Below are 15,064 nucleotides of genomic sequence, written 5' to 3' on the forward strand. Positions count from 1 at the left end.
TGACCGCTGGCTCCGCCCCGCGTCCTAGTTGCTTGGTGCGCGCTCGGGCTGGAGCGGTGATGGCTGCCGTTCTGCAGCGCATCGAGCGGCTGTCCAGTCGGGTGGTGCGCGTCCTGGGCTGTAACCCGGGTCCCATGACTCTGCAAGGCACCAACACCTACCTAGTAGGGACCGGCTCCAGGTAAACGCCCCCACCCCCCACATACACACTGGCCCCCCCGGAGGCACGGAGCTGGGGTTGCGATGACCGCTCTCGGCGGGCGGGAGCTGCGTCCTGCCCCTGCCGCGCAGCCCCGTTCAGAACGAGCCGCACAGGCCCCGATCCCGACCTCCCCTGAATCACAACCACCCCGGACGGTTACCTCTCTAACTTACAAATGGCTGCGGGAGAAATAATTAAAAAAAAAAAAAAAGAAAGAAAGAAACTTCCTGTTTTTGAAACCCAATTTATTTTGCTTGGTGTTGAATGCCAGGGTGAACGTGTTTCAGCGGTTGGGAAGCTAGGATCGCCTGGAGTTGTTAAGAATCCAGGAAAACGTTTACTTGGCTCACCTTCTGACTTTCACTCGTATTTTGCCCAGAGTGGAATTTCCCTCCACGAAAGCGATTAATTGTGCTGAGGCCTTTTTCTGAACTCAGCGGCAGAGGGCAGGATTTTCTTGCTTCCAAATTGCTGGAGTCTGTAACCCAAAAGCGCCCCCTCTAACCCTTGGGAAAGAGGAACTGACTAGTCCTTTTGTTTTTGTTACTACTGTGTGGTTTTATTTAGGTTATTTTGCGGGTGGAGTAAACCTGTCTGTATTTCTAAGATTTTTCTCTTCTTCAGCTACATTCTGTTTTAGCGGAATTAGGCAGAAACGAGCAGATGTGGTTTACTGCACAATCAGTGCATTGGGCAATTTTTTGTATGCTTATTATACCCCAGATAATACAAAACAGAAATAAGATATAGTTCCCCTTGAGCATAGAAATTAATTGTGCAGTCAAGACGTGTTACAATCAATAAAATATAGCTGATTACTAAAAACAGTTTAATAAGTGTAGTTTATTGATTTTTGATATGAAGTATCTATGGTGTTTGCCTTTTTCCAGTAAATCAGAATTTTAGAAGTGGCAGGAACTGGAAGTATTGAAAGTCAGGCAGCCAAAAGGTTAGGTAGACAAGGCAGGGTCAGAGGTACAATAGCTTTAGGCTGCCTCCAGAATCCAGGAGGATAGAGAATTAGATGGGAAAAATTACCTACCCGATATCTATCTAGGGTACAGTCTGTCTTGGCTGGGACTCCCTCTCCCCAGGAAGTCCGAAGGCATTCTCTTCTCTCTTCCATGTGTAATCTTTAGTTAAAAATCAGTACCTAAGATGAAAATTGCATATAGTCAAAATTCCCGTAGGAAGTCTCTTAGGAGAACGCTATGTTTAGAGATCGGTGTACTGTTTTTCAGCAAGTTCAACGTAGCCTGCTTTTCTCCCAGCAATGAAACAGATGGCGGGTTCCATTTGAAAACCAGATGAAGAAGTTGGCTTGTGTTTGGGGACCATGTTGTATGAAAAACACATACTGTATCTACAAACATTAGAATCACACTCAGTGTAGCAAAGTGCTTGTGTTAAAAGAGACATAAAGAACCTGAAACTGACTGAGGGAAGGGCAGATTTACAGTCTCCCATTTTTATTCTGCTTACACTACTACTCACATAAACTCATGGAGTGGAATGGCCAGTGGAATCACTCACATATGAGAGAGAGTGATATGTATGATGAATCCATATAGTTGAGCCATACAGTTGAGAATAAGTTAATGTACAGATGCTGCTACTCTACTGTGTAAAGTAGAAGTCAGGTGGCGAGAAATGAATATTAATTGGGTCCAAGTAAGAGGTTCTGATATTGGTATCTACCTGTTTCTATTCCTCTACACGAAACAGTTCTAAGATCGCAGGTGGCTCCAATATCCCTAAACCCAATGGCATTTTTCCATTCATTCCCATCATCTTTGAATTTCAGTGTCTTTTGGCACTGTTGACCACTCCTTGATTTACTGTTATCTCTTTCGCCTGGTTTCCTGTAACCTCTCTAGCTGCTCTTTCACAGTCTCCTTTTATAGACTATTCTCTTTACAAAATCTTTTAAGTGTTTGCATTCCTTAAGATGCAGTCCTAGTTTTCTTCTGTGTTCACGCTATAGTCTCTACCTGGGTAATCTTGTCTACTTCCTTGGCTTCCTCTATTATCTGTTCATTAATAACTACCACATTTAGAGCTCCAGTTGAGACAAAATCCAAACTTGATCTCCAGACTAGGGTAGCCAACTGCTTTCTTAAATCTCTGTTGGATGACTCAGAGCCACCTGAAACTCAGTGTTTCCCAAACTGAACTGCTGGGCTTTCCCACTAAACCTGGTCCTCTTCCAGTCGTCCATATTTTGGTACACAGAGCCATCGCCACTTTTGATCAAGGGAAATTTGTATGTACCCTCCTTGACATTTTCTTTGCTTCCTGCGCACACATGCAAGCCATTATGACGCTTTCGCTTTGCCCTGCTATCACCCTGTCCAAGCCAGTACAACTCTTGCGTAGGCTTCTAAAGTAGCCTCTCATTGACGCCTCTGCATCTTCTTTTGTCACTCTTCAATCCATTCTCCCCCATAGAGCCAGAATAGTATTTTTTTAATGAAAATGAGAAGGCCTTGTGCATCTTTTGACCTCCATCTATCTAATAAACCTAATCTCAATCCTCTCTTCCATCCCAGATAGGTGAGTTGTATCCATTCTGCCTCAACTTTCATGCATGCTTTCCCCTCTCATCCTTTAGAGCTCAGTTAAAATGTCATTTCCTCAAGGAAGCCTTCCCCTAGCCCCTTAGACTATGGTATGTTAGTTTAATGTAATACACTGCCTTAGCACGCCATACTTTTCATGTCCTTATCTCAATGATAATAAAATTATTCTTTTGTGTAAGAAGCTTAATGTCTTTACCCACCTCCACTTCCCACTAAAACATAAATTCAGTGAAGGCTTATTCATTATCCCCAGCACCCAGCCTTGTACAAGGTGTGATCAAAACATAGAGTGAATGTTTAAATTTTTAAAATTTATTACAGTAAAAGACACATTGCCATTAATCCTCAAAATACTCCCCCTTACTTCGAACACACTTAATCCCATCATTCTTGCCACTTTCTGAAGCAGTTCTGGAAGTCCTCTTTCATGAGTGTCTTTAGTTGCGCTGTCGTGGCTGCCTCGATGTCCTGAATCGATTCAAAATGTTTACCTTTCATGGTCATTTTGACTTTGGGGAAGAGCCAGAAGTCACACGATGCCAGATCCAGTGAATAAGGTGAATGAGGACACACTGTAATGTTTTTATTTGACAGAAATTGCTGTACCAGAAGTGATGTATGACACAGAGCCTTTCCGTTGTGATCACAAAATACGGTGAATGGTGCTACTGAGCGCCATCCAACTGAAAGGCAGGGATCTTCAATATGGCGAGCAGCGCATCAAACCTTAGTCACAGTGTGTGACAAGTTTCGATTTGTTCCATGCAGTCAGTTGGATGTGAGCCACGTTTGAGAGAAGGTGTGTTTTAAAGTGCCATAAATCATCCTCCATCATGACAACACTCCATGTCACACATCACTTCTGGTATTAAGCAATTTCTGTCAAATAAAAACATTACAGTGTGTCCTCATCCACCTTATTCACCAGATCTGGCACCGTGCACCTTCTGGCTCTTCCCCAAAGTCAAAATGATTCAGGACACTGAAGCAGCCATGACAGCACAATTAAAGACACTCACAAAAGATGACTTCCAAAACTACTTCAGAAAATGGCAAGAATGATGGGGGGATAAGTGAGTTAGAAGCAAGGGGGAGTAGTTTGAGGGGGATTAATGGCAATGTGTCTTTTACTGTAATAAATGTTTTTTATTTAAACATTCACCATATTGTTTGATCACACCTCATACATAGAACAGGTAGTACAGTAAATATTTGCTGAATGAATGAGTGTTTTCTACAGTTTCTCTTCATTTTCTCTACTATGATTCTAGGACTGCAGTTTTAGCTGGTCTTCCTCATCTGGTCAGCTCATGGATGCCAAATGAATTTCCCTAAAGCATTGCTAGACCTACTGTGATGTCTACTACATAGGTACTCAATAAACATGTGCATGGACAAATAATATCCAAATCTTCCAAAGAGTACTTCCAGGTTCTTTCTCTGCCTAAGAACCTCGAAAAGCTGCAATTTTAAACGTTATTATCAAAATTGTAAATTCCTTAAGGGCAAATATACTATTTCCTATTAATAGGAAAAGACAGGCTAGTGGAGTAGTTACAGTTAAGACTGTGGACTCGGATTACTTAAATCCCAATCCTGGCTTATGACTTTGGAAAAGACAGTTGACTGTCTAAGTTCAGATTCCTTATCTATACAATGAGGGTTGTATAGTGTCTGCCTCATAAGGATGTGGCGAGAATTCAGTGAAATTTAAGTGAAAAATCATATCAAAAGCACTTAACAAATTCTAGCATGTAGAAAGTATACGATATTGTTAGCTATTATTTTTATAACTTCCACTTCCCTCATGCCATCCAATTCTGGGTTCATAGTAGGTGCTCAGAAAATACCTAACGATGTTGTAAGAGTGACAGCATATTTCAGAGAGAGACCATCTTAACATTGATGTAAAGTACCTAAAAAAGGAAGTTGATTCCACTAACTTCCATCAGTTGATTTTTTTTTTCTCCATTCACATAGCGATTGTTCCTGTGTGCCTACTACGTGCCAGGCACTGTGCTCTAGTGAATGAATTGGTCACAGACTGTACAGTCTTCTGCACTCTTCTTGTCCCCTTTATTAGCATAACTTGCACTTGCAAAACGACCTCCTCAGATGGGGTGTTGTCTGCAGAACAAAGTCGAGCAGCCCACCTAGAGATGACACCATCCAATCTCTGTAGTAACTATTCACAGACATCATTGAGAGAATTGCTATTTGTTAAGGAGGAAACTGAGCACATTTTTTTTTTTTTCTAATTTACAGCTGAAGTTTTATTTATGCCATATGAAGAATGATTCTGGGTACTTCCTATGCAATCCCCTTCCACCCAAGAGGCAGTGCCTCTTGAGTGGAGAAGTCACTGGACCTTGTACCTAAATTTCTAGTGCTTCCCACACCTCTTCTGGCTGGGCCCTAGAGCAAGTCACTTCACCTTCCTGAAGACTAGTTTCCTCTGTAAAATAAAACAAATAATAATACCTCCCTAGAATTGATCTGAGGATCAAAGAGATAATATGAAAGGTCCAAATGTTAGTTTAAATTGCTATGTGAGTCAATATAAGAGGTTACATTATAATATTTTTTTCACATTCAGTAGATTTGCCTTTTCATTTTGTTAACAGTTTCCTTCACTGTGCAAAAGTGTTTTTGTTTGATGTAGTCCCATTTTTTTATTTTTGCTTTTGTTGACCTCACCTGAGGAGACAGAGCCTAAGAATATTGCTAAGACTGATGTCATAAGAGTTTATTGCCTATGTTTTCTTCTGTGAGTTTTATGGTTTCAGGACTTACATTTAAGTCTTTAATCCATTTTGAGTTGATTTTTGTATATGGTACGAGAAGTCATTTTCTGCATGTGGTTTCCCTAGCACGGCTTATTGGAGAGTGCCTTTTCCCCCATTGTATATTCTTGCCTCCTTCATTGTAGATTAATTAACCATATAAGCTAAAGTTTGTTTCTGGGATCTCTGTTCTGTTCCATTGATCTGTATGTCAGTTTTTGTGCCAAAACCATACTGTTTTGATTACTATATCTTTGTAGTAAAATCAGGGAGTATGATACCTCTATTTTAGTTCTTCTTTCTCAAGATTGCTTTGGCTAAACAGGATCTTTTGTGGTTCCATACAAATTTTAGGATTATTCTAGTTCTGTGAAAAATGCCTTTGGTATTTTGATAGAGATTGCATTAAGTCTGTAGATTTCTTTGGGTTGTATGAACAATACTAATTCTTCCAACCCATGAGCATGATATATCTTTCCATTTATTTGTTTCATCTTCAGTGTCTTTCATCAGTGTCCTATAGACTTCAGAGTACAAGTAACACCTTCTTGGTTAAGTTTATTCCTAGATATTTTATTCTTTTTGAAGTAACTTTAAGTGGGATTGTTTTCTTAGTTTCTATTTCTGATAGTTTGCTGTTAGTGTACAGGAATGCAACAGAGATCTGTATATTAATTTTATATCCTGCAAATTTACTGAATTTATTTTTTAGTTCTAATAGTTTTTTGGTGGAGTCTTTAGGGTTTTCTGTATGTAGTATTGTGTCACCTACAAATAGTGACAGTTTTCCTTTTTCCTTTCCAATTTCGATGCCTTTTGTCTCTTTTTCTTCTCCAATTGCTATGGCTAGAACTTCCAAGACTATGTTGAGTAAAAGTGGTGAGAGTGGGCATCCTTATCTTGGTCCTAGATCTTAGAGGAAAAGCTTTGAGCTTTTCACCATTGAGTATGATGTTACCGTATTTCCCCGAAAATAAAACCTAGCCAGACAATCAGCTCTAATGCTGCTTTTGGAGCAAAAATTAATATAAGACCCGGTCTTATTTTACTATAATATAAGACCAGGTATAGTATAATATAATGCAACATAACATAATATAACATAATATAATATCTGGTCTTATATTAATTTTTGCTCCAAAAGACACATTAGAGCTGATTGTCTGACTGGGTCTTGTTTTTGAGGAAACACGGTAGCTGTGGGCTTATTGTATATGGCCTTTGTTGTGTTGAGGCATATTCCCTCTGTACCCACTTTGTTCAGAGTTTTTATCATAAATGGATGTTGAATTTTGTCATATGTTATTTCTGCATCTATTGAGATGATCATATTTTTATCCTCAGTTTTGTAAATGTGTATAATGTTGATTGATTTGTGGATATTGAACCAACCTTGCATCTGTGGAGTAAATCTCAGTTGACCATGGTGTATGATGCTTTCAATGTATTGTAGAACTTGGTTTGCTAATATTTTGTTGAGGATTTTTGCATCTATGTTCATCAGAGATATTTGCCTGTGTCTTTTTCTGGTTTGGGTGTCAGGATAATGCTGGCCTCATAGAATGAGTTTGGAAATGTTCCTTCCTCGTCAACTTTTTGGAATCATTTGAGGAGGATAGGTATTAATTCTTCTTTAAATGTTTGGCAGAATTCACCTGTGGAACCTTCTGGTCCTGGACTTTCGTTTGTCGGAAGTTTTTGATTACTGATTCAATTTCATTACTAGTAATTGGTCCGTTGAGATTTTCTGTTTCTTACTGATTCACTATCTTAGAACACTGTTTCTAAAAATTTGTCAATTTCTTTTAGGTTGTCCAATTTGTTGCTGTCTAATGTTAGTAGTAATCTTTATGCTCCTTTGTATGATCCTTTGTATGTGTTTATTTCCTTCCTTATACTTACTTTGGATTTTGTTTGTTGTTTTTCTAGTCCTTTACGTGTAAAGTTTATTTGAGATTTTTCTTGTTTCTTGAGGTAGGCCTGTATCACTATAAAGTTCCCTTTTAGAATTGCTTTTGCTGCATCCCATACATTTTGGATCATTGTGTTTCCATTTTTATTTGTCTCAATGTACTTTTTGATTTCCTCTTTGAGTTCTTCCTTCCCCCTTTGGTTTTTTAGTAGCATGTTGTTTAGCCTCCAAACGTTTGTGTTATTTCCAGTTTTCTTCTTAACCGTGTGTCTCCCCGTAAATAAGACGTAGCTGGACCATCAGCTCTAATGCATCTTTTGGAGCAAAAATTAATACAAGACCTGGTCTTATTTTAATATAATATATGACTGGGTCTTATATAATATAATATCAAACCAGGTCTTATATTAATGTTTGGTCCAAAAGACGCATTAGAGCTGATGGTTCAGCTACGTCTTATTTTTAGGGAAACACAGTAATTGATTTCTAGCTGCATATCATTGTGACAAAGATACTTAATGTGATTTCAGCCTTCTTAAATTTGTAGAGACTTGTTTTGTGGCTTAACATATGACCTGTCCAAGAAAATGTTTCATGTGCACTTGAAAGAATGTGTATGCTGCTGCTTTGGATGAAATGTTCTGCTTATATCTATTAATTCTAACTGGCATAATGTGTCGGTTAATGCCACTGTATCCTTATTGATTTTCTGTCTGGATGATCTATCCATTGGTATAACTGTGGTGTTAAAGTCCCCTACTGTTATTGTATAACTGTTGATTTCTCCCTTTATGTCTGTTAATATTTATTTGCTCTATATATATAGTTGCTTCTATGTTGGCTACATAGATTTTTTTTTTTATTGCAATGAATTTTTTAGCATTCACTGTATTTTTTTATTTGGGTACACAGATTTTTACAAGGGTTATATCCTCTGATTGGATTGATCCCTTTATCATTATGTAATTCTCTTCTTTGTCTCGTTACAATCTTAGTTTTAAAGTCTATTTTGCCTGATGTAAATATTGCTACCCAATTTTCTTTTCATTTCCATTTGCATGGAATATCTTTTCATCCTTTCACTTTCAGTCTATATGTGTTTTTAGATCTGAAATGAGTCTCTTGAAGGCAGCATATATATGGATCTTGATTTTTTTTTTCCATTCAGCCACTTTATGTCTTTTGATTGGAGCATTTATATTTAAAAGTAATTATTGATAGGTTGCACTTATTTCCTAGACGTTCCTTAAACCATCTCCTTTTTATATTTCCACTGCCACCTTATAACACACCCTTGAGCCAGTATAATCTGGTTTCCTTGTCTCTAAAAGGGACAGTTATAACACTGTGTACTTGTGAAGTAGAACCACTGCTCTACAGAACTTAAGATGTAGGTAGAAGCCAGTGGACCATAAAGCCACTGCCCTCCTTCCCTGAGAAAGGGGAGTTTGCTGTTGGGTCTCAGGGAATAGGGTTAGGGAAACAAGCCATCCAGTATAAAATAGGCATCCAGTTACTTCCTGTCAGTTACCCCATTTTAATGTTCTAAAAAATGCTTTGTTATCTGCCAATATCTGTTATTGTTACTGTTTATTTTCACAGCTCCCCCTTCCCACTCTATCTGAATGTAAATGAGGCAAGAGAGGTGTGGCTCATAGTAGACGATTTGTGAACAGTTATTGAATTGATGAATGACTTAGTCTTTTCATGAAGACTAATCTTCTCTCCCCCAGCCTGAATTAGGGAGGTGTTACTATGAAACAATGTGAATTAAGAAGTTTGTTAACTGGTTCTTCAGAAGGAAATATCACCCTAATTTCTTTAGTTCAGGAAAACTTCATAAAGAAAAATCCTCATTCCATAAAATAGTGAGGAAGGGCAAACAAAATATACCGAAGGTTCAGAACCACGCAGAAAAATATAACGACAAGAGTTGTCTAAGTAAAGAAACAAAGCAGCTCAGACATTTCCCCCTTGATTTTCTACTGCTCTTATTTTCATGTATCACTGAATGCAAAGCGTCAGTGATAAGTTCTGTATGTAGGACAGATGACTGGTTTCTTTAAGGATACCTTTGAAGCAAAATACTTCATGTGTTTGAGACTTTGGAGGATATTGTAAAATATCTTGAAGGCAGAGTGTATAAAAGCACATGTTCTAGCACCAGAATACCTGGGTTCGAATGCTGCTTCTGCCATTTATTGACAGAGTAACCTTGGGCAAGTTACATAATTTCTGAATAATATAGTGAAATACCTACCTTAAATCGTTGTTATGAGGAATACAGTTGTTAAAATAGGTAAGGTCTTTGCAACAGTGCCATATTTATTTTAAGCACTAGGTAAGTGTTCAGTATTTTTGCCGTTATTCCTTATTCAGACTTAACATTAGGTTTAAGAACTTACTGTAAAATTGCTGTAGTTAAGCTGAAATAACACACAGCTGGTTTTAAAAGCAAAGCAATTTATGCAGTTTCTTAAATGTAAATTATGTGGGAGAACTATGTTAATATTAACTCTCTTCCAATTGTGTGATTATCTTCCATTTAACTTTCAGGAGAATCCTCATTGACACTGGAGAACCAGCAATTCCAGAATACATCAGCTGTTTAAAGCAGGCTCTGACTGAATTTAACACAGCAATCCAGGAAATCATAGTGACTCATTGGCACCGTGATCATACTGGAGGCATAGGAGATATTTGCAAAAACATCGATAATGGTAAACAGAAAACATTAATTAAGCTCATTGAGGAAAACTCTGTTTGCGGAATAATTTATTTCCATTACAGAAAATAAGCTAGTAAACCATTTACTGAATACTTTATATTTAAATGGTACTTTTAGAAATTAATATAATTTGAATACTGCCCCCACATTTAACAAAGGAAAAAAGTAAAAGTCCTATTTTCTATTTCAAATCTCTCTCTTACTTTCCCCCTTTGCCCAGTTATGAAGGTCAGTTTTTATTTAGTCTGTATGACAACTACTGCTTCAGATTTGTAATAACTAACCACTGTTACGCATTCACAGGGTTCCAGGCACTGTACTAAACACTTTCCATGGGTAGCTGCTGTTACTGGCCACATTCTAAACATGATCTCAAGTCTTCCATTACTTTACGGCTATTACTCTGATATACTGAAATACTGGTGAAAGGTCATTGCATTGAAAATTCTCTGTCCCTGAAACCTATTCAGTACTAACGCTTTAGCATCTCTCCTTATCCCCTCAAACCACCATCGCACACATAGATGCATTCACTCATTCATTCCTTCATTCATTCCTTTAACAAGTATTCACGTGGCTGCTCTATCCAGGCACTGTTCTTCCTACAAGGGATGTAGCAGTGAACACAGCAAAGACTCGGCTCTCATGGAGCTTTCATGCTAGTAGGGAAGGTAAACGGTAAATAAAGAATACATCAGATGCTGGTAGGTGCTACGAAGGAAAATAAAGGCAAATGAAGAAAAAGGGGAGAGAGAATAAAGTGGACGAGAGCGGTGGCCGTTATGTCTGGGATGCGCGGCGTGGGGAGTAAGCTACACAGGGATCTGAGGAGGGCAGACCAGGCAGAGGAGCGGACATACTGGAATGGGGGTGTGCTTGACATGTGCGAGGTGCAGGAAGGACAAGGAGGTCTAGAATGTTCATTGACAAAAGGAATGAACGTGTGTATGCGTTCAACTACTACTTTTAAATATGTTTAAGTGTCTTCTTTTTAGGCCTTGAGACTATAATTAAGGCCGAAAGATAGTCTCAGCTGCAGCAGCCAAAGTCACCGGGCTGCTCATTCTTAAAAAACTGCCTAACCGGACTTCCTTACCCCTGTCACCACCTTTCTTACAATCCCAGGGGACTGACTGTATGCCGCAGGGAATCATTCTCGCTCACTCTGAGTTTTCCTCAGCCTTTCTTTAGATACCCGTTAAATTTTGTGAATTAAAAAAACCTATGCTCAGGATCCTTAATTAGCTTTGGTCATTTCTTTTAGCATGGGGGTCAATTTGAAAAATTAAAATGTTTACGGCCTGCTTTTTCTCCTTTGTAAATCGACTGTCTTGAACTTGGATTTACATACATCAAATGTACCTGTTTTGAGCCTATGGTTTGTAAACATCTATGTGACCTATACAATCAAGATAAACAACACTCATCACCCCAAAAAGAGGTCCCCTTGTGCCCCTCTGCTGTGATTCCCCTCCAGTTCCAGCACGCACTGATCTGCCTTATTTCACTATAGACTAGCTTTGCCTGTCCTAAAATGTCACGTAATGGAAACACACAGAATCACTCTCTAGCTTCTGTCACACAGCATCATGTCTTTTGAAATTCACCCATGTTTCATATATCAGCAGTTTGTTCTTTTTTATTGCCAAGTAGGAATCCTTGGTAGGAATACACCACAATTTGTTTCTCCATTCACCTGTTAATGAACATTTGACTTACTTTCTTTAAATTAAAAATTAAAATAGGATTGGGTTCCATACAAAATAATGAATATTTATGTAATAGATTACCTATGAGATTGATTTAAAGAAAAGCGAGGAGATATTTGATACTGCTTCATAGTCACTAAAATTTTAATACTTGAGGAGTATCATTCTGAGCTTTATTGAATCTAGACCAGCTGCATGCAGATCTTGACACCCTCAGCACTGAAACTATACAGAGGTACCTTTCAGAATCTTCCCCCAGAAGTTCCACGTATTTCTTCATTCCCTAAACCTTTAATCACGACTGTCTTGTTCCATTCTGTTTTATTATTGTTTCCTTTGTTCCATATTGTTTTACTATTTTGTTTAATTATTAATTACAGCAGAAATTTTTCAACTACTTTATAATGCTTACCTGTGTTGTTTTCAGGCCACACCAAAGTGATGAATACCATTTATAAAATTTCTGTGGGAAGATACAGTAACTCTGAGGCACCTGCTTAAAAAATTTTTAAATCAGTATATAATTTCAGAACTCCTAGTGGCTTACAGGGAGCCAGAAGTTTACCAGACATGAGAACTATATAGTCCCAGGCTGCTTGAGTGTTTTCTTTTGGTTTTTTTTTGAATAAATTTTGAAAAATGTATTTTGTTATCTGGTAATTATTTGCAGCTGAAGTTGGGTCTCTGCCACAAATTTCACATCCAAGACCTAGGAGTCAAATGTTTGCTTCTATGCTATTCAATTACAAGGTGTTTCTAATAGAAAATATTATACATACACAGTATCACGTGTTTGTTATCAGCTTAAATAATTAGCATTAGCAATGATGTTATAATCCATTATTCAAATATTAACAAGTAAGTGAGAGTTTCCGCCTGTTAAAATAATTATATGATAGAAACAGAAAGTAGATAAGTGGTTGCCAGGGGCTGGGAGAAGGAGAGAATGGGGAGTGACTACCATGTTCTAAAATTATATAGTGCTAATGGTTGTGTAATTCTTTAACGAGAATAAAAAAGAACAAACTGAATTTTACACTTTAAAGGAGTGAATTTTATAGTATATGAATTATATCTCAAGCTCTTATTTAAAAGAATAATAATAATTATTATTATTATTATTATTATATGGTTGCTTTTAGCATGCCCTCCTCCATCCCATTTATACATTTAGATTACTGTTGTGAATAGGATATATGCTTTCATATTTACACATAATTTTAAAAACTGACAAGTTATTTTATAGTATGACATTTGTTTTGTAATGTTGAGATAATTGTGAGTTTTTTGGAAGGATTGTCTGCCAAAGATCTCATAACTAATAATATACCTCCACTTCTTTACTAAAAGGCAAAATTATGCAGATTAAAAATTTTAAAAAAGCAAAAAAACCTCACCATGTCACTCTGTAATGAAGACAGTTCCCAGAATAGCATATATTTTGCTTCAGCCTCTGACATGCAAAATAATGGAGTTTGGGGCTGGAGAGAGAAGCTCCAGTTGTTGTTGTTTTGTTTTATTTTTATTATATTGCAATATTTCTATCTTCTTTATCCTCCATACTTAGCTAGATTTCTGTGGCTTGTCAATTTTTCTCTGAATGGCTTTTTCTCCCTCCATCTTTCCATTGCTACCACCCTGGCCTGCCAGCTGGGTTATTACAGTCATCCCCTCATTGTCTTTCTGATCTCTCCCTCTCCAGTCTCCTAACCTGCAGCTGCTATATTGATCGACCTGTTAACACTATTTCATTTTTTTTCCCCTTTTCTTCCGCCTCCGCCCTTCCCCACTCCAGTTCAAACCATTGTTTCTCAGTCCAGTTGTGTAGGACACAGCTCCCTGGCCCGTGCTGGTATTAGGAGCCTTGCGCTCCCACCAGGGCTGAGGCAGTCGGTCACCAGTTGTAGGTCAGCTATATGCTGCTATATAATTCATCCCATTTTCTGTTGTCTCTTAATGTTAATATTTCTTAGCTATTCACAAGTGTTAGCTCTAGGAAAATTGGTCTCTTAACAGGCTGAATTATCATTTAAAGTGTGCCTTAAATATTTCACATGTTTTGTCACTAGGGACTACCTATTGCGTTAAAAAACTCCCACGGAATCCTCAGAGAGAGGAAATTATAGGAGACGGAGAGCAACAATACGTTTATCTGAAAGATGGAGACGTGATTAAGACAGAGGGCGCCACTCTAAGGTACGTAAGTGTCCTGTGTCATAAAAAGGGAGGGAGGGAAGATTTCTGCATATTTGCTTGTATTCATTAAGCATATCTCAGGAAGGATACAAAAGCTCTGATATTGGTTACTCTGGGAAGAGGAAATGGGTTGCTTGAGAAGCAAGGAAAAAGAAAGACTTTTCATTCTATCCTTTTTAAATTATTCGTGTGAATTATGCTTACCATTTTTTAAATAAATAAAATTTAAGTTAAAAAAATAGATTACCATTTCCTTCTGGGGTGAGTTAGGTATCTACCCATTAATTAAATTCGAGCCTTTCTCATACTCTCATTTCCAAAAGATAACCCATACCTAAAGTAAATACATTTTAGGCCAGGCCCACAATCCCCCATGACCTTGGAGGGATTCAAAAAGGTGTTTCAAACGCAGTAATTTTAAAACTGAACTAATCATAGTTCTCTCTCCTCCATGATCTGTACTTGCTTTCAGATTTCAGAACATCTTCTCTCAGTGCTTAAGATTTTATTTTTTCTTCTAAGATAGACGCTGACTCCTCTCACCTTTACCACTTCCCGTCCCCTCACCTACCACTTCTAATCAGGTTAGTTTTTACCTCAAAAATATTTGTCAGTGCTGTCCCTGTTTTCTTCCTGTCCACTTTTGTTACTTCTTGCTTAATATTCATGTCTCCAGGCACGGGGCGTCTACGCTTCATACACTCTGTCACTTGTAATCTTGACTAACTGTCACTACAAACAAGATGTTTATCCTCCTTATCATGTCACAGTCTGGCCCTAAACCACTTTTCTGGTCTTAGCTCCTACCACTGCCCCTGCAAACACAAGTAGCCATATCCGAATATTCCCGAGTGCATTAAGTCTGTTCATGCCTTTGCTCATGCCTTCCCCTGGGCCTCACCCCTTACCCCTTCCATTCCTGTCTCCTTGATAAATTCTTATCCATTTATTCTTC

General features: G+C 38.1%; 1 protein-coding gene across 1 annotated transcript in view; it reads left to right on the forward strand.

Moving 5' to 3' along the window:
* The first annotated feature begins 10 nt into the window (after window positions 1-10).
* Window positions 11-15,064, forward strand: part of LACTB2 (lactamase beta 2) — a 28,135-nt gene continuing 13,081 nt past the window's right edge. The window contains exons 1-3 of the mRNA XM_019726099.3: window positions 11-181; window positions 10,033-10,196; window positions 13,983-14,109. Of these exons, the coding sequence (XP_019581658.1) occupies window positions 60-181; window positions 10,033-10,196; window positions 13,983-14,109 (413 nt within the window). The 5' untranslated portion in view covers window positions 11-59. The remainder of the gene's footprint in view (window positions 182-10,032; window positions 10,197-13,982; window positions 14,110-15,064) is intronic.

This window comes from Rhinolophus sinicus, chromosome 7, assembly GCF_057876585.1.
Source record: "Rhinolophus sinicus isolate RSI-liver-muscle chromosome 7, RSI-T2T, whole genome shotgun sequence".
NCBI lineage: Eukaryota > Metazoa > Chordata > Mammalia > Chiroptera > Rhinolophidae > Rhinolophus > Rhinolophus sinicus.